The sequence below is a fragment of the Phascolarctos cinereus genome, unplaced genomic scaffold (assembly GCF_003287225.1).
Source record: "Phascolarctos cinereus isolate Bilbo 61053 unplaced genomic scaffold, phaCin_HiC Scaffold_1;HRSCAF=81, whole genome shotgun sequence".
In the NCBI taxonomy this organism is placed as follows: Eukaryota; Metazoa; Chordata; class Mammalia; order Diprotodontia; family Phascolarctidae; genus Phascolarctos; species Phascolarctos cinereus.
The window spans coordinates 195,143,129-195,169,379 of NW_027555514.1; the positions used below are offsets into that span (position 1 = coordinate 195,143,129).

A 26,251-nucleotide genomic window follows, 5' to 3' on the forward strand; every position below is an offset into this window, starting at 1 on the left:
AGCACAATAGTATTCCATTACATTCATATACCACAACTTGCTCAGCCATTCCCCAATGAATGGGCATCCTCTCCATTTCCAATTCTTTGCCACCACAAAAAGAGCTGCTATGAATATTTTTGTACATGTGGGTCCTTTTCCCATTTGTTTGATCTCTTTGGGATATAGCCCTAGAAGTGCTATTGCTGGATCAAAGGGTATGCACATTTTTGTAGCCCTTTGGGCATAGTTCCAAATTGTTCTCCAAAATGGTTGGATCATTTCACAACTCCACCAACAATGTATTAGTGTTCCAATTTTCCCACATTTTCTCCAACATGTATCATTTTCCTGTTTTGTCATGTTGGCCAATCTGATAGGTGTGATGTGGTACCTTAGAGTTATTTTGATTTGCATTTCTCTAATCAATAACGATTTAGAGCATTTTTTCATATGACTGTAGATGGCTTTGATGTCTTCATCTGAGAACTGTCTGTTCATATCCTTTGACCATTTATCAGTTGGGGAATGGCTTGTGTTCTTATAAATTTGTCTTAATTCTCTATGTATTTTAGAAATGAGGCCTTTATCAGAGAGACTGGTTGTAAAAATTCTTTCCCAGTTTTCTACCTTCCTTCTAATCTTAGCTGCATTGGCTTTGTTTGTGCAAAAACTTTTCAGTTGAATGTAATCAAAATGATCCACTTTGCATTTCATAATGTTCTCTATCTCCTGTTTGGTCATGAATTCTTCTGTTCTCCATAGATCTGATAGGTAAACCATTCCTTGTTCTCCCAGTTTACTTATGGTATCAGCCTTTATATCTAAGTCATGAACCCATTTTGACTTTATTTTGGTATATGGTGTGAGGTTTGGGTCTATGCCTAGTTTCTGCAATACTCTTTTCCATCCATTCTAATTTTTAAGGAATTATTTTCTTCAGTGAACTTTTGGACTTCCTTTTCCATTTGGCCATTCTGCTTTTTAAGGCATTCTTCTCCTCGTTGGCTTTTTGGACCTCTTTTACCATTTGGCCTGGTCTGTTTTTTAATGTGTTATTTTCTTTAGTGTTTTTTGTGTTGCCTTTATCAAGCTGTTGACTCTTTTCTCATGATTTTCTTGCATCACTCTCATTTCTCTTCCCAACTTTTCCTCTGCCTCTCTTACTTGATTTTCAAAATTTTTGAGCTCTTCTATGGCCCAGGACCAATTCCTATTTTTCTTGGAGTCTTTGGTAGTAGGAACTTTGACTTTGTTATCTTCTGAGTGTGTGTTTTTGATCTTCCTTGTCACTGTAGTAACTTTCAATAGTCAGAGTTTTTTTCTTTTGTTTGGTCATTTTCCTAGCCTATTACTTGACTTTTCACCCTTCATTAAGGTAGGCTTCTGCTTCCAGGGTGGAGGGTGCAGTGTCTCAAGCTTCAGGTGTTTTGTTGGAGCTATTCTCAGAGATACTTCTAGGGATCTTTAAAATTTTCAGTTTTCCCAAGGTGGCATGATCTAAGGCAGAGGTTCCCAGACTTATTTGTCCTACTGTTCCCTTTAAAAAAATTTTTTCTCAGCATCTCTCTGGAAATCTACTTTCTTTAACCCTGTAACTGTTTTTCTTTTAATTTGCATCATTTCAAAAAAATATAAAATTTTTAAAAAGACATCTTAAATTTAATAAATTTATTGTAAATTTGTGTTTTTTTCCCTTCATTGAAATTTTGATGACACATGTAACTGTATAGTATTGTAAACAAGTCATTAATAGTACATCGATGTATGCTGGACTGCCCTACAATGCGTGACATGCTTGCTTGCCAACACTTACTTGTTAAGAACTGTTGATAGACTTTACCACTGATCGGTTATAACTTGTATTTTATGTGTTTATTTGGAAAATAATGTAATCACTATGACTTTACCTCTGTTACACAACAGATGAAACGTGTATGAATGGTTTTTCAAAATTTTCTTTCCTTATCTCCTTTCCTTATGCTTCCACTGCCCCCTTATTTTTACTTAATGCCCCCCAATTGTATGTGAGGCTACTCCCACCCTCCAGATTGTTCTACTGCTCCTTAGGGGGCTGTATCACCCACTTTGAGAACCTCTGAGCTGAAGTCACCTATCATCATTGGCATTTTAGTCATCCTACAGGTACCTCAAACTCAAAATGTCCAAAGCAGAACTCATTATCTCTCTTTCCAAATTATCTTCTCTTCATCAATACCTCAAAATATTACTCTCAAGGTTGCCACCATCTCCTCTGTCCATTCCAGGGCAACAATATTGGTGTCTTCCCTAACTCCTTACATTCACACTTCCAATATACCAAAGCCATTGCCAGATTTTTGTCGTTTACTTTTAAAGCATCTCTAGTGTACATCTTCATCCCTTTACTCGCATAGCTGCCATTCTGGTATAGATAGATCCTCATTATCTCTTGTTAGACAGAAGTTTAGCTCCCAACAGATGCACTGGATCTGGATAAACTGAAAGGGGCAGTGGAGACCTGATAAAGGGTTAATGTTACTTTATTCTTGAGGTGGCAGGTCAGGACAAGGAAGGCAAGCATCCATCTTTTCTCTTTATGCTTGGTGGTGGCTAGCTGAGGCAAGGAACAGGAGTATGCCCTTCATCATCCTCATTTACTGACCAGTGTTTGTTTGAGTTACAGAGAAACAGACAAAGAAGGCAGCATGCCAACAATAAACTCAAAAGTTTACATCATCTGTGGTTATATAATGATGTGTCAGCATTGTGCAAGTGTAGTGTTAATGTTTACATGCCATGTATCCTGGCTGCTTGTATCAAATTGGATGCATACCATCTTACACACATCTCTCACCTGGGTCTCTTCCCCCCCCCATCTCCCCATATTTATCTGTTTTGTTGTATGCTGAAGTAATAACTATGTTGGGCTACTGGCTCTTCAGGTTTCTTGGGCTTCATTTTCCTTATCTCCAAAATAGGGGTTGATGAGTGGGGGAGGAATTATATTTGCTCTTCCTGTATCGTCGGTCTTCAGTATGTTGTGAGGGTCCAGTGATATATGTGATAATGCTTGATAGACTGGAAAGTTCTATTTAGATGTAACACATTTTTCTTAAAATGGTTATGGTGTAACTTCCCCATTCTTAGTGGAGTTGGAAGCCAGGTCTTGATTATGTAGTTTTCATGACACAATGAGTATGCTAGGAGAAATTTCTTGAAATAAAGATTGGTTGATGTGACAAATGAGTATTCCAGTAATATGATAGCGATGCTTTTTACATTGTATAGAAATAAAATGTGGTTGTTTCTGACCTTTTCCAAAAATTAACCTACCCAAGACATTTCTTAGCACTTTATATTCTTCTATTTACATTGTAAATAAGCAGGTAGATTGTTTACATAAAATAAACATTTTTAGGGGTATGGTTGCTATGCAACGATTTATCGATACAGATCCTTTCAATAGCCATTGAAATGTGATTGTTTAATTATTTCTCCTTTACAGAAAAGGAAATATTTTTCAACACTCTTTTCTTTTGATTATATTACTGTTCAAGGTTTGTTTGTTTGGTTTTTTTTTGTTGCAAAGTCAAGTTATGAGAAGCAAATGTGGGAAAGTCATACAGCTTAAAAAGACACACAGTTGGGGCAGCTAGGTGGCGCAGTGAATAGAGCACCAGCCCTGGATTCAGGAGCACCTGAGTTCAAATCTGGCCTCAGACACGTAACACTTATTAGCTGTGTGACCCTGGGCAAGTCACTTAACCCCATTGCCTAGCCAAAAAAGAAAAAAAAAAGACACACAGTTGTCTGGGAGCATAGTCTCATTTTAGTTGAGGTAGCCATTAAAATTTTTTTTTCCTAGTTAATAAAATTCTGCCTGCCCCAGTGAAAAAAAACACCAGTAACAAATTTGTATAGTCAAGCAAAATACATTTCCGTACTTTCTGTGTCCAGAAAATTGTCTTAATCTGCATCAAGTTCCACACCTCTATTAGGAGATGGTTTAAGATATTTCATCTTGAGTCCTCTGGAATTATGATTGGTTATTGTGTTAATCAAAGTTCTTAAGTCTTTCTGTTTGTCTTTATAATGTTCTTATATAAACTTTTTTTTGTTTGGCTCACTTAATATACATCAGTTTATGCAAATCTTCCCAGATTTCTCTGAAACTGTCTCCATTATCTTTTCTATCATCTTTTCTTACAGCATAATAGTATTCCATTACATTTATTGGGGTAGCCACTTTGACTAATTTTTGACAAGCTGTTGCTTAGAGACAGTAGCCTTCTGTGCTTGAATAAATAAATTAACCTGAGCAGCAGGGATTGGAGATACATAGTGGAAAGTTAGAGGTTAAAAGTTACCAGGGTTGAGTCATGTATAATCACTTTTTCCCTAAAGGTGGAGTAGAAGAATTATACTTATTTTTTGTGAAATAGAGGATGTTGCAAATTTCACTTGGGCTTATGCATTTTTTTCTCTTATTTAGGAGATGCATCGGAGATTTGAGAATGCTCCTGATTCTGCTAAAACAAAAGCTCTGCAAACTGTTATTGAAATGAAGGTGAGAACTTCAAAAAGTTCAGGTTTTCAGTTCATAGAGACCACTTGCTGTATGTTTTAGAAATGATAAACGTAAAATCTTGGAGCAGGTAGGTGTCGCAGTGGATAGAGCACTGGCCCTGGAGTCAGGAGCACCTGAGTTCAAATCCTGCCTCAGACACTTGACACTAACTAGCTGTGTGACCCTGTGCAAGTCACTGAACCCCAATTGCCTCACCAAAACAAACGAACAGACAAACAAAAAGTAAAATCTTACAAACTTGCAATAATTGCAGGGGAAGTTATTAGTACTTGTTAAAAAGGTTGACTTAAAGAATATTTTAAGATAGATACAATTTTGTTACTTTCAGATATAGGTGGTAACTCAGTTAAAAATGTTACACAAGCATTTACCTATTTTAATAATAACCAATACTTATATAGCATTTCAGAGTTTACAAAGCACTTTTTGTGTACTATCTCATTTGATTTAAATGAATGGATTAGAATATTCATGTGTTTGTCTTGTATCCTAAGCTAATTCATAGGATCCTATTTGTATATTGCCTGGTAGAAAGAATGATGAAATCATCTATTCCAGCCCTCTAATTTTAGAGAAGAGAAACCTGAGGTGTGGAGAATTTAAGTGATTTGCCCCTCACCAAGAGATCCAGAATTTGAACATCGCTCACCATCTGACTCCAAATCCAGTGTTCATTTTGTGGCATCACGCCAATTGCATGTGACCTTCAAATTCTGGAAAAGGGCAGAGCCAAAGCTTGGAGCACTATCCACAGTGTATCCTCTTAATACATATTGTTTGATTTGATTTGATTGGACAAAAATGTTTCCTAATTGGTATATTAGTTTTTTCTTAAAATTTGAATACTGCTATATTTTAGTCTTTTATCTTAAAATGTCTTTTTTTTTAAAAATAATTGGTTAATAGTGCTATCCTTGGGGAATAGAGCTCCTAATCAATGATATACTTTAGCCTAGTCACCATACAGAAATATCTCAGATGCCTAATTAATGGAGCCTGGAATTAGAAGGTTTACTGGGGAGTCAAATGGGAGTAGGATTGAATATGTTTCTTTTTTTAAAAAATCTTCAAAAAATGGTTTTGTTGGCCTCAGCTTTAACTTTTTCCCCATCCCCCACAGGTTGATGGTACTAAATGATTGGTTATTAGAGCACAACCCTTTCACTGTATAGATATTGAACTTCAGGTTCTTTTGGTAGGGGTGGGGCTCAGTGGAGCCAGGGTCTCTCAGGACAGAGTTCCAGAAAATGAACTTTTTTTGGTGTAAAATAAAGCATGTGTGTGTGTTTGAAGGCTCAGAACTATGATTTGGAAATACCCTATAGGATTTATTAACAGGTGATGATATCATGGAACCTCTTCTGTGGGTCTTCTGCTCACGTGTGCTCTCTGCTCCTGCAGTGTGCATACTGTCCAGAGTATGATCAACTTTGTACCCTTTGCTTTCTTCGGGCAAGCCAAGAGAAAAGCAGAGTCTGACCCCTAGAACCTCCAAGCTACTGCTGCGTCCCCTTGGAGCAAATTAAGAACCTATGGAGGGGCTAAGCAGCCAGACATTGCTTGAGTCAGTAGCCCAGTAGAGAGCCAAGGCAAGGAAGAAAATAAAAGCTCCCTCATTCTTTCTCTGGGGACAAGTTAAGAGCCTGAGGAGGGGCCTAGCTTCTATGCTTCAGCCCATTGGCCTTTGGCATGCTGAGGAAAGGCCTAATTCAAGGAAATTTCGAATACGGCCTCACAAACATACATCAGTCACTCAGATGTCTCTTACAAAGTCACTGCCAGGTTTTTCTGCTTTCCCAGTATAAGCCCGGAGACCAGGAAAACTCGCCAGCTCCCATCGCCTCCCCAGAGGCAAAGCGAAAGAGATAAAGTAATTGAAAACTTTCTGTTCCCACTACTTTCCTCCTCCTCTTTTGTTTACTCATTCTTCCATCTTTGCTTCCTGAATTGGGACTTTGTGTTAGAACCATCATTTTTGCCTTTGGGAGTTCTCTTTAGGGTCTCACCTTTCCCCTGACTCCTTCCCTTTCAGTCACCCAGTTCCAGATCCTTATTGTTAATGTTCTTCTGCAGTTCCTCTTCTTTCTGAGAGCATCGGTGCAACATGCACCCATTCCCTTCATTCCTTTGCCTCCCCTTTTTCCATTTATATACCCACCTGCTCTGCAGTTCTGTTCAAAATACCTTGATTTGCCTGTAGCTCTGTTGTAGTGTTAGATTTAGTCTTTGGTTCTTCAGTTTTGCCCTTTCACATTGACTTTCTTTCTTTAAATTCTGCTTACATTTTAATCTATTAATGATCCCTGTTTCCTTTTTTTTTTAGCTCTGTAATTTCACTTTGCCTTTCTTTAAAAAAAAAGCCTTTAAATATTGGTCAATTTTTAAATTATATGTGATCTCATTAGTAATTTCCATTTTCCCCAGCTGTTTGCAAAATTTATTATTTGTTAAGCTATTGCGGCCTTAAACTTTTCATGTTTTGGAGTTTGGAATATGCAAATTTTTTTTCTGGTTCTGTTTTTGTTTTTAGAGTCAATTGGTGCTGCTTTCTTCTCTGTATTCAGGTCATCATGGTGTTGTGTTGTTTACTTTTTTAATTTGTCTTGTTTTCTGGTATCTGATGCTTAAGCTTTCTTTGCATGTCGTTTTTGAAGTCAGTAGCTTTGGCTTGTATATGCTCCTTTAACATTGTTGCCTTTTGCTTCCCTTATGCCTGATTAGAATATTTTAATGTTAGAAATATATTAATCTTTCTTTGGAGAAACTCCACTGTGGATTCTGATTTTTTTTCCTGATGTGCAAATTGGGTTTTTTATCTCTGCATTGAGATCTATAAAGTCTTAACATATTCCTAATATCTTCTCTTTTGACTTTCATTTTTCTTTTAAACTATTCGGGAATATCTTGTTCCATGCTCTGCTAAGATTTCTTAAGGATCCCTTGTTTCTTTAGACCTTGTTTCACTTTCCTTTGTCGCTTGTTAAGGGAGTGATGTAATCTCCTTGGGGGTTTACTACACATTTTTCTAGTTTTAGGATCCTCTCTGTTGATTTGTTTTCTCATGCTCCAGATTTTTATTGACTTTTCTTCCTCTCCAAATCTTTTGTTTCAGCGGATTGTTTGTTTTTTTTTTTAATTGTCCCATGTCAATCACTTTCTGACACTTTTCCCTTTGCTAGTGGTTGTACTTTCAGGAGTAGGCTGCAGAACTGCCTCAGCCTTTGTACTTTTAGGGATTCAGTATTTTTATGCCTTTGTCCCTGTCCTAAGTAGCACAATACTATTCAACCACTAGAAACATATAAGACCCCTCTCCTGGGTTTTAATCCCATTTCCCTCAGGCCAGTTTAGTTATTCACTCTGGCCCTTTTGCACTTCTTCTCTTGGCTGTCCTCCATGCCTTCTTTGAAATGGCTGCTGCCTTAAAAAAAAACATTTAAATTTTACAATTAATTAAAATATTTTATTTCTCTCCCACCCCCCTTTTGGAAAAAGGAAAAACAAAACTCTTTTAACAAGATGCATCATCAAGTATAATAAATTCCCACAGTAGCCAATAATGTCTTATTTTGCACCCTGAATTCATCCCCTTTCTGTCAAGAAGGGAGGTAGCATGCTTCACCACTGGTCCTTTGGGATCATGGTTGGTCATTGTATCCATCAGAATTCTTAAGTCTTTCTAAATTGTCTTAGTAGTGTTGGGTATACATAGTTTTTCTGGTTCTACTTGCATTAGTTGTGACTGTTTTCTTCAGTATTTTACACTGGGTACTCTCCAATCTGTGGGGGTCCTTAACTTAAGGGCTGTCCTAGGCAGAGCAGTATGATTCCTTCTCCCCACCCTTTCATCCCTTATGAGACTGTGCAGAATCTGTGTCTGTTGCTTGTTTTGGGCTGGGGGATGGGCATATTGTGGGATATGCTAGAAATACCTCTGTAGCAGGATGGCATCTGAATATGGCCTGGTGTACAAGCAGCCAGTCAGTTTGTATATTCCTGCCTTGTGCATTGGAGGGTGATTCAGGAATGGAGTGGGGTGGAGATGCCGCTTTAAGGATTAACACTCTTTAGTGTTAATACATAAGGATTTTACTTTTCCTCTTCTCTCTTTTCAATTCTGTGGATTCAGCTGTAATTGCTTTCAAATGGAGCATAATTATTTTTGAAGGCTATGTGGGTTGAGAATTAGTGGCAACTGAGAACAATTGTGATTGAGAAGAGTTGTCTCTTTCACTATCATGTTGGTCCTTACCGTTGGGCACTAATCACGCCAGCACCACAGTAGGATCCATATTTGACATTCATTTATTCTAAAATAATTTGTCTACCAAGATTCAGACTTTGAGTGATAATGATTTATATACTGAGAAATTAATAGTGACTTAAAAGGACTTTTCTGAGGAGTGTTAATGGGGAGAGTTTTATTTAGTTTGCCACAAGAAGCAGCTTGCTGTTTATGAACCAGAAGATGGCTCTTCACCAAATAGTTTTAGATAATAGAGGTCAGAATCATAGTGTGAGCAGTACATCATAATGGCACCCTGGTTACCGCATAGTATTTTTCAGCAAAGATTGAAATTTAGTTTTGATTGGAATGGTCTTGGGAGTTTACTGTTATGATTCTTTAAAAAAGTAGGTAACGCACTGATTCACAATCTTTTTTACATCATAATGTATTTCAGTCTTGAGCCTTAACACCGAAACATATATATTGCCCTTTAAGGAATGCAAGGTGCTTTATAAATATTCTCGTTTTATCCTCACAACAACAATGGGAGGAAGTTACTGTTACCCATTGGACAGATGAAGAAACTGAGGTAGCTAGCAGTTAAATGATTTGCCCAGTGCCACTCAGCTAGTAAGTGTCTGAGACTAGATTTGAACTCAGGTCTTTATAACTAGGTTCCAGTTTTCTATGTCATGCATATATATGTGATTACTTAGTGAGTGCTTAGTGAGTGACTGAGTAAGAGGCAAGGGAAAGGTTTTCTTGTAAATGAAAGTTAAGATACATTATGAAAAATGTAATTCAATCAGCTACCCTTTTGGAGGAGTACAGATTCAATTCGATTAAAATGACATTTATTAAATAGCTATTGTTTGTTAAGTGAAAGGGAGCATGGTGTTGTGGATAGAAAGCTGGTCTCTGAACCGGAAAGACCTGGGCTCAAGATCTACCTTTGGTCATCTCACACAACCTCTCAGTTGCCCTAGGCAGCTCTTTAAAAATTGTAAGTCCCGGAGAAGGCAGCACTTTCTTTGATGGAAGGAGATTCCTCACCTGGAAATTGCCAATACCAGTGGAATTGTACATCCGGTCCCTGTCCCCTATCCCTATGCTTTAGGCAGTCATTATCCCTATTCTAATTATCCCATCTCCTCTTCAGTCCCACTCCAACCTTGTTTACTGCCTTAGACTCTTCATTCTACTATTCTCTTTGTAACCTAGTTGTGTTTGCAACAAAATCCCTTATGTCCTCAGATTTTCTAAGCCACATTTCTTTTCTATCTGAAATTATGATATATGAGTATGATAAATTTGCATAGTAACAAGTGATGAATATAGGACATTTTAGTGAAGTGGACATTTATGAACTGATGCAGAGGTAAGAAAGCAGAATGAGAAAATGAAAACATTCCATTGATCGTCCTTTAAAAAAACCATCAACCTAGTACCATAGTTTTGAACTTTATTATTTTTTACAAAGTGTGCCAATCCCTACTTATTTGTATTTTTTTGAACCTTATCCCTTTATACTCTTGACCTTTCATTTTCCCCAAATGAATTTTGTTTTATTGCAAAGTATCCCTTTGATGATATTGTTGGCTCCATCTACTAAAGTGCTTTTCTTAAAGTGACCAAGTCATTTTCATAAGTCACCATGTCGTTCACTTAGTCAGTATTCCAGTGACTCTCTTTTACCTCTAGGACCAAATTTAAACTTTTCTGTTTGGCGTATACAGTAGCTCTTTATGACTTGGTACTAACCTTTATTACCTTATTTGACATTATTTTCCTTTATACACTTAGTCCTGGAAGGCAAAAATTACCTTCTTGCTGTTCCTTGTATTTGACACTCCATCTCTGCTTTCCATGTCTTTTCACAGACTTTCCTCCTTGCCTCTTAAAATCCATAGTTTTCTTCCATATGACACTTCTCTAGATGATGACCTTCCAAATCCCAACTACCCAACCCTCTTTGGTTCTAAATGTCTTTGTATTTAGTTTGTGCAGATCCATATATGGACTCATGCATCTCCTTTGGATGTAGGACGGAATGTAGGTTCTTTGAATACAGGAAGTTTCAATTTGTTTTTTTTTTATCTCCAGTGTTTGAGTTTAGTTTCAGTGACTGTGTCTTTTTTTGAGACAGTGTGGTGCAGTGGAAAGAACTCTAGAATTATTCACAAGAGACATAGGTTTAAATCCTGTCTTGTGACACTAATTGCATGAATATGGTCAAATTACTTAAACTCTCTGACCTTTGGTAGTTTCCTCTGTAAAATGAAGACAGTAGTACCTATAGTACTTAACTCACAAGGTTATTGTAAGGCCCAAATAGCATATGTTAGAGCACTTTATGAACCTTAAATTGCTATATAAATTTCGGTTCTGGCTGCCCTCATCATCGTCCACTGCTTGTTTCCCTCTGAGCACCTGGCATGGAAATCTGCACAGAATAGGTGTGTTAATATGTCTTTGTTGTATTCAAACATGATTGAATGAATTCTACTTGTTAACTTACTTAGGGGATTCCTAATTTGATGACCACATGACTGTTCTCCTCCTGTCAGGACTCAAAAATTTCCTCCATGGAGCGTGGGCTCCGAGATTTGGAGGAGGAAATCCAGATGCTGAAATCTAATGGAGCTTTGAGCACAGAAGAACGGGAGGAAGAAATGAAACAAATGGAGGTGTATCGCAGCCATTCCAAATTCATGAAAAACAAGGTAATGGGATGTCAGCTTTCACTCCTCCAAAACAGTTTAATGTATTGGGGGGAACATAAGATGTCTTCCCTACTGATTAAAGGTAGCAGTTTTGTACCTTATTTTTATGTTGCTTAAGAAAAGCACAAATATTATAATTTCAGACTTCGAAGCTGAGTATTAAGGACTGAATTGCTGAATGGATACAAATTATTAGTGTGATTTCAAATAAAGTTAGTCTCATGTGGCTTAGTGTACATTTAAAAAATTCAGCATTTTTCATTTTTCAGTAGTTTGGGCTGGCTTAGGAACCTGTCTAGCTATGCTTTCCTCAGTATGCAAGACAATATAATGAATGTTTTACTTCTCTTGTGAATTATTATAATGCTCAATAGACTGAAGCAATTTTTCTAAACTAGGTTAAGTAAAATGAATTGACTTGTGCTTTTTTATATGTTTTTATTAAGGAAAACTACGTACCTCTTGAGAAAGGTAAATGGGGAATTTATCCCCCTTTTTCCCTCATCTCCATTCTGCCCAGTTATTGGAGCATTATATAGCAAAATAGGTAGTAACAGGGTATACCAGTTTTCAGTCAATTCAGGCATGGTTATAGTTGCCTTTATTCTTGCTTAGGGCCCCCAAACATTCAGTTTTGATTGATCTAAATACCAGGAAGACCAATTAGAATAACTAGCTAGTTGGAATTTCAATTATTTGAGAATGAATTAATGACACAAAGCAATTGGAAAGCAGAATTTTTCTTTCTAGTGGCTGATTATTCCATTATAACAGCTTCCCATTTCTAATTTTTCATAATTCTAGGGAGGCTCCTCACTAATATAAAATAATTTCTCTATTGCTATATGTAAGTATAAAAAAGTTCATTAGAGCCAAGGACTCTTTCTGGTGAGTGTCATAGTTCAGTTGTTTTCCCAAATCTTGTTTTTAGCTAATATCCTGTTCCTCATTCCAACCCCTGTCCCCCAGCTACCTGTATTTAAATTTTTTTTCCTTAATAAACTTTTTCCCTTGTGACATTTATATTGTCTTGGCTCTTTCTTGTTGCCCCTAGCTTATCTATGTCACTCATAACTAGCTTATAAATATATAATTATAATTTATATTACATTATACATCAAATAAGATAATATTTGTACAAGGGCTTAGCATAGTACCTGGCACACAGTAGGTAGTTAATAACTGCTTATTCCCTACCCTCCCTCATTTTATATTGCTTATAAATTTGCCTTCAGCCACTTCCATTTGAATTTTTGAATTTAAATGTCATAATTTCTAGTTTTTTAATAGTTTTGTTTTTATGCTTTTGTTTGGAAGGAAAGCTAGCTGCAGTTATTTATGTATTGGTGAATAATCACTGTAATTGCACATCATTTTTTGGTAAATCCTTTCCTACCTATGCTAAGATCCCTTAAAATACTAGCGAGTAAAATAGCCTTGAGTGTTTTTATTTTTTCTTTATAACTTTTTCTTAATTTCAATTCCTGCCCTGGCCTTGAAGCAGATAATTAGAAGACGTAAACTGACACAGAAGTGAAAAAAGAATAACAATGTCGTGACAGGTAGAGCAACTGAAGGAAGAGCTAAGTGCGAAAGAGACTCAAGGGGAAGAGCTGAAAAAGAGAGCGGCTGGTCTCCAGGCCGAGGTCTTTGCCGTAAGATTCATCTCTGTGTGTGCAGTGACCCCTTCCTCAGTGGGACTCTGCTGGCTCTTGGCTTTCTGGGTGGCTCATGCTTCATTTCTCTTGTGGTCAGCAGCTGTGCCAAATATTAGCACTAACCAGCCTCCTTTGCTATTTAACCAGTGTCTGTTTAAACCAGCTGAAAACATGCTCAGGGACCCTGTTCCGGGCAATTTGATGTTTTTTGTGAGATCTTGTTGAGGGTGTTGTTAATCTCTTTTCTTCTGACATTTTCTTGTACGTAAAATAGTGTTGAACAATAGGGACTTCCCTTGTCTTGGACACAAAAGCATGGATATCTCATGCTTTCGAAAGTTTCAGTCCCTATCACATGGTAAAGATGATAGATATTTGAAATTATCAAGCAAAATATCTTCCTTGCTTTGTGGTCATTAGTTAATAAAACTCCTGTAAGATTTTACTTGGCAGATATTATTTTCCCTAGAGCAAGAGATAAAAAGATCAGTCAGCTTGCCTTGAATTACATAGTAAATAAAGGAAAACTTGGGGGATGTCCATTGCCCTTTTGAAACAGACCAGGATTCTGTCCACAAAAACTATTATTTGACATTGTCTACTTAAGTTAAAATGTTAGGGAGAAAAGGCATAAGACAGGTAGGATATGGCCATTTTTTTTATTAGCAGATTAGCAAAAAAAATTAGCAAAAAAAAGTATTGCAGGGCAGAGAAGTCTTAATTTTCAGACTTAACCTGATGTATAAGAAAACCATATGTTGTCTTGAGGAGAACGTTGAAAAAAATTTTTTTGTTTGTTGTGTTTTTTCTTTTTGCTTTCTTTTTTCTCTTATTTTAAAAAGGACCATTAATCATATTTAAAACTTATGTAATCATCAGATGATACAGAAAGTTGATTATGGTTTTTTGAATCTGCTTCTGTCACTGTATCTCTGTTTCTTTCTTTCTCTCTTTCAATAGGAAGATGTAATTAATGGAAAAAACTAGAGCAGGGGTGGGGAACCTTTGGCTTCGAGGCCTCTTGTGGCCCTCTAGGTTCTCAGGTGCCGCCCTTTGACTGAATCCAAACATCATAGAACAAATCCCCAAAATAAAAGGATTTGTTCTGTAAAACTTGGCCCAAGGGCTGCACCCAAGGAGCTAGAGGGCCACATGTGGGTTCGAGGTTGCAGGTTCCCCACCCCTAGAACATGATGTGGTTCCTGGGTTAAAACTAGAACTATTATGTTAAAACATGAAAACTATTCTCATTTGTCTTTCCTTGATACTGTATTGTTACCAGTTACCAGCTATTATTACCAGTTCATTATGGAAATAAAATGCACTTAAAAACTTTCTACTGAAGAGAGGTAGTTGCATTAAAACATTCTTGGAATTTTTTTAATGTTTATTTCACTTATTAAAGCAAAGTGCACTTAAAAATATTAGTTGTAAATTTTTTTGGTCTTTTTTTTTCATGCAAAGGAGAGAGTAGTAAGCATTATATTGAATTTCAAAAGCACACATGAGGGTCAGCTAGGTGGTGCAGTGGATAGAGCTCCAGCCCTAGAGTCAGGAGGACCTGAGTTCAAAACCGACCTCAGATACTTGATACTTACTAGCTGTGTGGCCCTGGGCAGGTCACTTAACCCTGATTGCCTTACCAAAAAAGAAAAAAGAAAGCACATGTGATTTCTGTCTGGAGAGACAAGGTAATTGCTTAATTTAATAATAGAAATTCAGAGGAAGAATAAGGTGCACACTCTTTTGACTTGGTGTAATTTTACTCTACAAGAGATATAAATCTCAAATTGTAAATATGAATTATTGAGGAACCATGCTTTTATACTCTGTTATAACTTTTCTTCTCCTTTTCTTTACAAGAGGTCTGCCTAACTAAAAAAAAATGTAGGTGGTATTTAAATATCTTTTTATACTTTCAGTTTAAGTACCTAAGTCTGCCCCATTTAAAAGTGACTTATAAAAGTAAAACAAAATTAAATGTATTTTTAAAAATAATTTAAAATACACCTTGGGAGTGAAAGAGCTGCTTGGTTTTCCTTTTTGCTGCATCTTTTATAAGCCTTTGTTTCACTTTTTGGGGAATGGATCACCCTGATTTGTGAAAGAGAAAGAGGTGTGATGTCTGTTGATAATTCTCATATCTTATAATTAGTTGTGATTTCTTTTTTATTCCTTTTGTACTCCTGTTCCTGTCAACTAGATAGAGATAAGAAAACTCAGACTTGATTGGTTAGTTTTTTTCTATTCTTTTAATGGATTTCAAAAGAAGAAGTGCAGGTGCTATTATGGAAGGAGCATTGGCTTGGACATAGAAGATCTGAGTTTGAATCTCTGTTTTACAGCTTATTAGTTGTTTGACTCTGGACAGATTACTTAATCTCTATGATCTTCAATTTCCTTGTATGCAAAATGGGGGTGAAAATGTTCATCCTACCTATCTTACAGGGTTTTTTGTGAAGAAAGTGATTTGTAAAGTATAAAATTTACATAAATATAAGTTATTTTTGTTTACAGAATAATTTTGCAGAACATATTTTTATTCTCATTTATATTGCAGATTATTAAGAAAAATTATGTTTAAATTTCTAACTTGCAGTTTGTAAAATATTCAGATTAGAAATGGTGATCTTTTTCAATGAATTTCACTTTTTCACTTTCTTTTTCACTGAATTTCATTTTCTTTTCCAGATTGGTCAGGTGAAACAGGAACTGTCCCGAAAGGACACAGAACTTTTAGCCCTACAGACAAAGCTAGAAACGCTTACAAATCAGTTCTCAGACAGTAAGCAACACATCGAAGTGCTAAAGGAATCATTGACTGCTAAGGAGCAGAGAGCTGCCATCTTACAGACAGAGGTAAATACTGTTGTTGATGTTTTTGTTTTGTTTCATTTGCTTGTTGTAACTTTTTTTTTAATCTTTTTTTGACCCAGGGCAAGTTGCTTAATTTCTTGGGGACCTCAGGTTCTCCATCTGTATGATGAAAATACTGAACTAGGTGACCTCTGAAGTCCTTTCCTGCCTTAAATATATGATCTTATAATCCTCTGTCATGGACCAGCCAGGCTATTTTTCAAGAGAGCCCATTCCCATTTGGGGCCAGTGAGATTTTGAATTTTTTGGTCATGGTAACACATCAAGCAAAACAAATTATGAAATGGCCCTCAATACTGAGTTTTGCCCCATCCCCTTCTGCATTGATAGTTGCCAGAGTAACAACAAAAGGAGAGTAGAGTGCTAAGAGTAATAGTTTCTAGAATATTTGTAAACCTCAGTGTATCTGTTAGAATACTAAGTATAAAATGCTTTTACAATGACATAATAAGTTGATTTATTCATTGCTGGAGAAACTAAGCCATATCAGTGTTGGTCCTCATGGTATAAAAGGAATGAGAAGATGTAAGGAAGTTCCAAGTAAATGGAAGGATTGATTATAGGTTCTCTTTGTTGTTTTTTCCAAAATACTGTTTTTGTGAATATTTTTTGTTTTTATATCATCATTTCTAAATTTATGCCTACCTTCTTCCCTGACCAGCAACCTGACCTTTGTAACAGATTTAAAAAAAAAAAAGAGGAAAAAAGGCAGTTTAGCCAAATCAGCCAACCAGTACATCAAACATGTTTGACAAGTATATGTGATATATAGATATGACTGTAGTCCTTCCCATCTCTAAAAAGGGAGTGGGAATATTTCAGACTCTTCTCTGTGGCCAAGGTTGGTTATCACACTTGCACAGTTTTTGGCTTAATTTCTTTTTTCTTTTTGTTTATGTTGTTGTAGTTGGTTGTGCCTATTTTTTTTTTATTGGTACCACTTTACTCTTTATCAGTTTATATGTCTTTCTCTGCTCATCTGAATTCTTTCTATTCATTGTTTCTTATGGTACAGTAGTATTCTATTATATTCATGTGCAATAATTTGTTTATCCCTTCCCTAATCTGGTGACCATGTGGTAATCTACTTTGTTTCCTGAATTTTGTTACCACAAAAGTGCTACTTCAAGTATTTGGTTGTATATGGAACTTTTTCTGTCTCTCAGCTTCTTGGACTCTGTGCTTAGAGGTAGGATTTCTGAATCGAAAGATACACGTAATTCCACAGTCCGTTCCAGAATAATTGGATTGATCCGGAGCTCTACCACTTCTGTTTGGAGAAGCAAATAAAGAAGTTGGCAGATTCAGTTTCATTATGTTCCCAAATGCTATTGCAGCACATCATTTCATGGGACTCTTGACCTTGTTGCCTTGCAGTGTAGTCCCAGGATGTGTAAGCCAAAAACTCACTGTGAGGACACCTAGATTGTATTTGCCAAAGCCTCTTACGAGGTTGAACGTGTAAAGGAATTCAGTGAAGGACTAAAGGGATCCTAAGCTAAGTTAGGAGGCAGCTAGGCGGCATAGTGGATAGAGTCAGAAATAACTGAGTACAAATCTGGCCTCAGACACTTACTAGCTGTGTGACTCTGGGCAGGTCATTTAACTTCTGTTTGCCTTAAACCACTGGAGAAGGAAATGGGAAACCACTTCAGTGTCTTTGCCAAGAAAACCCCACGGACACACCATGGTCCATGGAGTCATGAAGAGTCAGACATGACTGAATCAGTTGAACAACAACAACAACAAACTGTGTTAAACATTATATAAGTGCAAGTTATTTAGATTGTAAAGTAAGTTATATAGACTGATACTCTGAGACTTAAATTTGAACGTGAGTCTAAAGGGAATGAAAGACTACTTGTCGGAAGTGACTTGGGGTTTAAAAATGTATCTTTTGAGTAAGGATTGGACTAGGTCAGGGCTTCTTAAACTTTTTCCACTCGTGACCCCATGTCTCAACCCATAGTTTAAGAAGCACTGGTCTAGATGACATATGGTTCCATCTAATTCTTGAATTCTATGATCTTATGATGTAAAAGAGTCACTATAGTGAGGAGACAGGAGAGACAAAAAGCAGCCTTAGCTTGCAAATACTCTTGATCTCTTTGCCAAGCAGAGACGTGGCAGCCAAGAGTAATTCTCATTTAGAATATAAGCTCATTTGGAAAACAACAGGAGTATGGCAGAAGATTGAGAAGTAGCTGTGTCTCACAGAACACTGAAGAAAAGCAGGCCTTTAGAAACCTTGGCATGAGACTTAGTTATCAGATTATCCTAAGGGCATATAAGGATGAAGCCTTAAGGTTTCATCAGATGAGATAATATAATATAGTGCTTTGCAAACCTTAAAGTCCTATATAAATGTTAGCTGTTGCTATCATCATCATCCCCATGAAACAGACCAAAAAGAATGCAGTGAATTTGCTAGTATTTCTTTGATGAATCTTTTTTTTAATCATTTGTTGTTGTGGAATCTTTGGCACATATGAAAGTAAAGTCAGAAAAATCAGCCGTTTGAGATTATACACAGAGAAAATCTGTGATGGACATGGAATTTTGTTACTAAGAAATCTCATTTTGTGATAGCTGAAAGTAAGGAAGAACACAGATGTTTACAAAAAATCGCGAACCAGTAATATTACCCAGATATATCTGAAAGTAAGAACGTAGATGTTTACAAAAAATGATGAACAGTAACATTACCCAGAAAGGTCTCCTTTTTAAGAGTGGGTTGACAAACCACAGGCCTTCAGGCCTGTTGTATAGCTAATGAGCTAAGAATAATTTTTACGTTGTAAAATGAAGTATAGTGTATTTAAAAATGTAGAAAATGATTCTTAACTCTCAAGTCATTGTTTGTCAACTCCTGCTCAATAAGATCTTCATGACAGTGATCCATACTTCTTTCAGAGGCATCTTTGATCAGAATGTGAGGTGAAAACTCTCACATAATATTTCAAACCTTGAAGTCATTTTTTTCATCAGCGTCTGCATGATCATGTGGTTGCTTGAAGGATGTTGATAATAGAGGATCTCATGATGTTATTTATTATAAAAAAACAGTTTGACTTGGGAGAGCAGAATGTAGCCTTGCAGGCTTTCTTCCAGCAAGGTGTCTTTCATTCACATGTTTAGATGATGTAGGATTCTTTGATAATTTCAGCTCTGGTGCTAACTTTGTTCAGTGTTCCTTAGACTATGAAGTTGTATGTTGCTTAAGATATTTGCCTCTATCACAGAGGACGTTTTGTGCAGAGCCAAAAGAGGAAGTGCTCCTGATTTTCCTGATGGGCCTCTGAGACCATTTAATGATTACTTTGCTAGTTTCAGTAGTCTCATGTCAGAATCACTCAACAGACAAGAACTATTTATTAAATGGCTACTGTGTGCCAAGCATTGTGCTAGGTGCTGGGCATACAAGGACAACTGCACTGTTCTCTGCTTTGAAGGAGCTGACATTCTTTCGGGGTAGACAATATATGGATATTTTTAAGTTGATTTAAAATAAATATAGAAATGAAAGGATATTGGGAAGAGGTCACAAATATTTCCCTCCCTCCACTAGCAGTTGAGGATATCAGCTTTGAAGGAAACTGGGGATTCTGTGGGTTGAAGACAAAGAGGGAGTGGATGTTGGCATGAGAGTCAGCCCATCAAAAGTCACAGATATGTGAGAGATTGATTGCCATGTGTGAGAAACTCCAAGAAAGCCACTTTGACCTGACTACCCAGAGGACAGACAGAAATAATGCCTAATATCCCTGGTAGGTCAGACTAGACTTAGGTTGTGAATAGCTTTATATGCCAAATAAAGGAGTTCGTACTTGATCTTAGAGATAGTAGGAAGCCACTGGAATTTATTGAACAGAGGAAAGTCCTGTCAGACCTGAGCTTTACAAAAATTAAGTTGGTAGCTGTGTGGAGTATATATTGGAGAGAGGAGAAATTTGAGATCGGGAGACCGGTTTGGTAAGCTGTAAGTTGTTACTGTTTTTTTCTGAAGCATTTTGGATATTAAGGATTTTCCCAAGCTTTCAGAGTTTTTGGAGAGGGCCAGAATGGAGGGTATTGCCAAGCAGAAGCAATTTCTCATGAGCAGGAGGCCATGAATTTAAAACTATTAGGGCTCAGGTAAGACTCACCAGGCAGTGAACTGAGGCACTTGATACTCAATAAGACTGTTGGGAGCATGATGGAGAACTGGTTCCAAAAGTTTGTACTATCAGAGTCTGTCCTAGCAGAGTGCAGCAAAGTATTTGTTTGCTGTCTTCATTCTCATAAATGTTTATGTATATTTGTATACTCACTGATAGGTATACATTTTTATAAAAGTAGCATAATGTCAACTCTTGTTTGTGTGATGTTTGGGATGGAGGGAAGGAGGAATGAAGCCATGCATCATTATAGAGGTGAGAGTAGGGAGGGGTGAACCTTAGGGACCATTCTTTGGGGAGGGGAGAATTTTAGTTATGTTATATATGCATGTTTTAGTTATGGTATGTGTTGTAAACTTGTTCTCTACAGCTGCCTGCGAGAGGTATTTAAGTCAGCAAAATACTTAGGTACATCTAGGCTTTCTGTACATTATTCCTATCCCCTGGGTAAATACAGTAGAGGACTTGGAGAAAGAAAGCAGGTTACATTGCATTTGGGAAATTATGCAGTGCTTTCAGCAATCTCAAACTGTGTCCTAATGCAATAATCCTTTTTAACACCAGTATTCTTGTGATGCTACATGGATGTGAATACTATTAATAAGAGCTCATATTTACAAAGCACTTTAAATTATAAGTCAGTGTCAGAATAGTAGAAACTACAAATGATGTATAGGGGCAAGGGAGGAAAAAACTTAGTGGGTATAAATTGACGCATTTTTAACAACGAGGAATTACATGTGAGAAATGGCGCAAGTGATGTCACCTAGAAATAAAGGGTCAGAAAAGGAGGTTGGCCTTTTAGTAGTAAGAACTAGGGGCAGCAGATGGATAGTTTGAATTATGTAATCTCAAATAAGCCTAGAGCAGAGGTTCTTAAGTTTTGTTTTGTTTTTTTTGTATCATAGACCCCCTTGGGAGCCTGTATACTCCTCACAATAGTGTGTTTTTATTTTTTTATCACTCTAGAGAGAATTCAAAAGTCCAGTTAGAGGTTAGTGAAAATTAAAATGTTATTTTTTTTCCCCATACAAGTGCATAGGCTCCCTTCAGAACCCTTGACCTAGAGGACAGCCTGCGTTTTGTTGTGTGTATTCTTTTGTGGAGGATATGTCAAATGAGGATAATGATGATAACTTTGACCTTTTAGCCTTGTTGGTATTAAAGGAGATAATATTTGTATAGTGCTGTAAAGCTTAAGGCACTGTATAAAATCTAGCTATTATTTAAAATAATAACAATAATTGCTCTAAAAATGTAACAACTGCTCCACTCTACCCCCACCTCCCCTATTTAGTAAACTCTTGGTTTCTTTCTTGTTCTTTTTTCTCTTTACCTTCTCTGTCCCTTGAACGAAAAGAGTTGGAGCTTGGTCATGTTATTCTACCTTGGTTTTTCTTTTTTCCCAATTAATTAATTTGTCTTCTATTTTTAATATCCCAACATCTGACACACATAAGATTAGACTTAGTAGTGTTACTCAGAATTAAATTCCATTGAGAGGGTTAGATATTGGAAAGATGAAGAGGTAATACAGACAGTTCTTACTTATAAATTTGCAAATTCAACTTTATGTAATGAATTCTGAAAGAAATCTGAATGAGGATTGTGAATGAAGATCTGATTGAACTGATAGCTGCAAAGATTGCAGGAGAAGAAAGGGAAGCTTTGGAACCCAAGGTCAAACCAAAACAGTTCACAGCAAAACAGTTGGCAGAAGCATTTCATAATTTAATTTTTTTTGTGTTGAAAAGATGGATTGAAATACTTCAAGATTTTTAAAAGTTCAAAGACTAGGAAGAGACAGAGCCAAGATAGTAGAGTAAAGGCAGGGGCTTACCTGACCACCTCAAAATTCTGCTTCTAAAAACTTTAAAATGGTGCCTCAAAACAAATTCTGCAGTCTCAAGACCAACAAAAGGACAGTGTGAAACAATATTCCAGCCCAAGACAGCTTAAACGGTCAGTGGGAAAGGTCTGTCCTTCTGGGGTAAGAGAGGAGTTCAGTTTAGTGCCCTCTGCATCATGAGGTGAGCCAGCAGGGCAGCAGTGAAGTCTTGCTTGCATGGCAGTAGGATAGCAGTGAGGCCCTTGGTCCCTGTACAAGACAGCCAGTAGTGGGCCACTCATGGTGCAAGCCACCAGCAAGCCTTGTGGGGAGGAAAGGGAGGAGAGCAGCTGAATCTGTGGCAGTGACTTCTGGATCTTTCAGGCCCTAGAACGGCAAGGGAGTCAGATAAGTGGCCAGAAGGAGATTACAAGGACCTTCTGTTGGCACTGGGTACGGGACTCTGTTGCATTGCCCATACTGGCTCTGGGTTGCAGTCCCAGGGTGAAGAGGAACACTAGCACGTTAGCACTCCTAGCTGCAGGGGAGCAAGGACCTTGGTCACAGTTCCAGGGTGGAGAACAGTAGTTGTGGTCACTCACAGAGCAGAGTACAGTCCAGGACAGCAATGACTATGCCTCTGCTTAGATCATAGCACCTTAGAAGAACTAAGTGTCCGTGAACCACTGTCCAGCCATCTCTCCATACCTTCATTAAAAAAGTTGCCCAGCCAATCCGCAGTGGTAAAGACGAGGTGCAGTGGTTGGGGAAGGGGCAACATACTGCACACCTATGTTAACTTTACAGTACTATGCATACTTTATCATTAACTTTACCTTTCATAATTCTGTTTATTATCATGGTACAATTTTGTGACTTGTGTAAAGGTATTATTTTGTGTATACCTTTGTTATATAGGCTAAGTGAAATGGGGGGTAGGGGTAGGTTTACATTAAGTAAAAATTGCTTTATAAAGAGGTTAGATCCACTTTTATAAAGCAAGAACTATCTGTAAAAGAAGAAAACAGCTGACATTTTACCTGTTGGTATTAGTAGTACTAGTATAATTCTGGTTTCAGCTAGGAGACTACTATTAGTATCATTCCTGCTAAGGTGATGAATCACAATTAATACATTAATGGCATATTTATGTTTTATATGATTTTGTATGATTTTATTTTTTCATTATACCACATATATTAATTGATTATAGCTGTCTCCAGATACCTCTGTTTCTGATTTGATACAGATAAAAAATCCTATTACAGCAAAGGATTCTATATAATGGAATAATGGAAGTCCATAGACAACAGTCCATTATGGTACAGTATAACAGATTCTTCTTTACTCTCGAGACATGTAATAGTAATGTCATATGAGGAAAAGATACCTGATTTCTGTTTTGCATAACATTATTAATTATAAGTAGGGGAGGGAAAAGAAGAAGAAATCTTGAGTTCCTTACAACTCTGATTTAAATAATTACCTTTTAACTCTTCTCATTTATTCTATTCTTAGACATTGCAGACTTTTTTCAAATTCTCAGACCATTCACCAGATCTCTGTCTTTAAAATACACACACACACACACACACACACACACACACACACACCACACACACACGTTCAATGTTATTTATAGGAGAAAAGTTATAAAAGTGAAGATATAATACCTAGCTCTTCCCCCAGTTATGCTCAGAGCACTTATTTTCCCTTTCTTTTCATGTACTAATGGTTAAGCTTAGACCTCATCTGAATCTTACTGTTCTTTTGCTTTAAGGAGATTATCTAGTCTTAGGAGCCAGATTTATGAGTTGCTTGAGTATCATCTCATTTAAGCTTTATATCTGTCTAGCACACAGCAATGTATTTGCTTAGAATAGGTGTTTTTAAAATACTCATTCAATTCATCGTATATATTGTGGGCTAGACTTGCACTTTTATCAGTATAGGAAATTTCATGGTGAAGAAATTCCCTCTACTAATGCATGTTGGCACCTGCTTTGTGATTTAAAGTCTTAGAATATTGTCTGAAGAACTGAGAGGTTAAGTGACTTGGACATAGTCCTTTTGACTCCAGGCTGCTTCTGTATCCACAATGCCATGCTCTTTCTTGTATTTTACAGGGAAAAACAAATTTCCCAAGGTCTTAAAAGTGAGTTAGTGTTAGAACTAGAGCAAAAATAGGTTGGCTTGACCATCCATATATGTGGGAAAATGTTTCTTGCTTACAGCAGGGATTCTTAAACTTTTTCCATTCCCTATCCCTTTTGTGTTTCAGCCCCGTTTGAGGGCATGTGCAGTGCAAAGAGAGCATACTTTGTGTTCAGAACCAAGGCTGCAGTGAAGTTGTGTGCTGCCAGAAACACCTCAGATTCATTATGTATTTGATTTTTAATTAATTTTTGGTTGTTGTATGTTCAGAAACTTTTTGCTGTTGCTAGATTTTTCATCACCCCATATGGGGTTGTGACCCACGGTTTAAGAAGCGCTTAGAGGATAATCTGTAGAATCAGCATATGTATGTATACATGTGTGTGTGTGTGTGTGTGTGTGTGTGTGTGTGTGTATAATATGCACACACACACGTACATATGTATGTATCTCAGACATGAATGTGGAGGTAGACTACTATTTAGATCTAGAGTTTTGAATAGAAGGCAGCAGGTTAGCTGGATTGCCTTTTGCAATTGATAAAGCTCAATTTCAGTGATCCCAAGCTTTTACCTGGGAAAAAAATCTTTTTAAAAAAAAGATAACTTTTTATTGATATCTTGTTTTTAAAAAATATTACCTATACCGCAGTCCTTCTGATAGTGAACATTTCCTTTTATTTAGGTCACTTTTACCATTTTGCTGAGTATGTTGCATTAATTTTATTATTATTTTGATTTGCATTCCTTTTATTATTAATGATTTGGTGCAATATTTCATATAATTATTTGATGGTTTTGCAATTCTTTGAATAATAGCAGTTGGACAAGAGAAGGGATGGGACACAAGAAAGAAATTTCCAATAGGAAACAAAATTTTATCTCTTTGCTGTTTTAGTTTTATATACCAATGACAAATGCAGGATGACATACTAGAAAAGGAAATCCAATTCAAAAATACCTAAAAAGTTCATAAATTATCCAGGAGTCAATCTACAATATTCTCTTTTAAAAAATAGAATGCAACATAGAGATTATCAGTGTTCATGATAATATGTAACTTAATATTTACAGATTCAATGCTATATCAATCAGACTACCATAGGAATACTTTACAGCATTAGATAAAATACTAATAATATTTATTTGGAAGAACAAAAAAATCTAGAAACTTAGAGGGAATCAAGAAAAAAAGTAGGGATGAATGGGAGATAATAGTACTAGATCTCAAGATATACTATAAACTATTATTGGTTAAGAAATTAAAAAATGGATTAATGTAATAGACCAGCCAAGGAAGAATCAGAAACAATTTAACTTAATAAGCCAGTTTTATATAAACTCGAGCACAAATTGCCTGGAGAAGTCGTCCTTTTTTTGTCAAGTATGCTAGGAAAACTGGAAAACAGTCTGATAGAAATTAGGTTTAGTTCAATGGCTTATACTAAATACCTTAAAAAACTCAAAATGGATTTGTGACTTGAATAGTAAACATTGCATAGTTTTTTAAAAAGAGGTTAAAAGGAGAATTAGCATGTACTTTTTCATAGCTAAGGATAGGAAGTGAATTCTTAAAAAAAAATAAGGAATATAGAAGATTACAGAAGATAAAAACAGATAATTTCATTAATGTGGAAGTGGAATAGTTTTAGCACTGGCAAAATCAATGCACCCTTCATGATGAAGCAGTCAGTTGATTTGGAAAAAAAGGCTTTTTGTCAAATATCTCTGATAAAGTTCTGACATATAAAATCAAAAGACATTCTCCAGTAAGTAAATGGTCAAAGGATATGAGCAAATGGTTCTCTTATAATGTTTCTTGTCTTCATCACCTTTTCATTGTAGTCACCAAATATCAAAATGTATCTTGTTTTAATTTGGAGAGTTTCATTGTATTCTCTAATTTCATCCTTCACAACAAATTTTGTTCCATAATTTGAGAGTATTTTTCTGATGGTCTTTCTGCATATATTTCTTATGAGTACTGCAATGTCCTGAATATTTCTGACTGTCTCACGAAATGCTGTTTCTTATTGACTTTATATGTATGTAAAAAACAACTCTCACACTTTTTCTTC

At 36.5% G+C, this 26,251-nt stretch overlaps 1 protein-coding gene across 10 annotated transcripts in view; it reads left to right on the forward strand.

Moving 5' to 3' along the window:
* Positions 1 to 26,251, forward strand: part of ERC1 (ELKS/RAB6-interacting/CAST family member 1) — a 342,335-nt gene that overhangs the window by 60,594 nt on the left and 255,490 nt on the right. For 4 of the 10 annotated variants that reach the window (XM_078156085.1, XM_078156083.1, XM_021001454.2 and 1 more), the window contains exons 3-6: positions 4,454 to 4,528; positions 11,345 to 11,500; positions 13,063 to 13,155; positions 15,850 to 16,017. In XM_078156085.1, coding sequence (XP_078012211.1) covers positions 4,454 to 4,528; positions 11,345 to 11,500; positions 13,063 to 13,155; positions 15,850 to 16,017 — 492 coding nt within the window. The remainder of the gene's footprint in view (positions 1 to 4,453; positions 4,529 to 11,344; positions 11,501 to 13,062; positions 13,156 to 15,849; positions 16,018 to 26,251) is intronic. The other 6 variants (XM_078156089.1, XM_078156086.1, XM_021001457.2 and 3 more) reach the window with 2 other exon arrangements.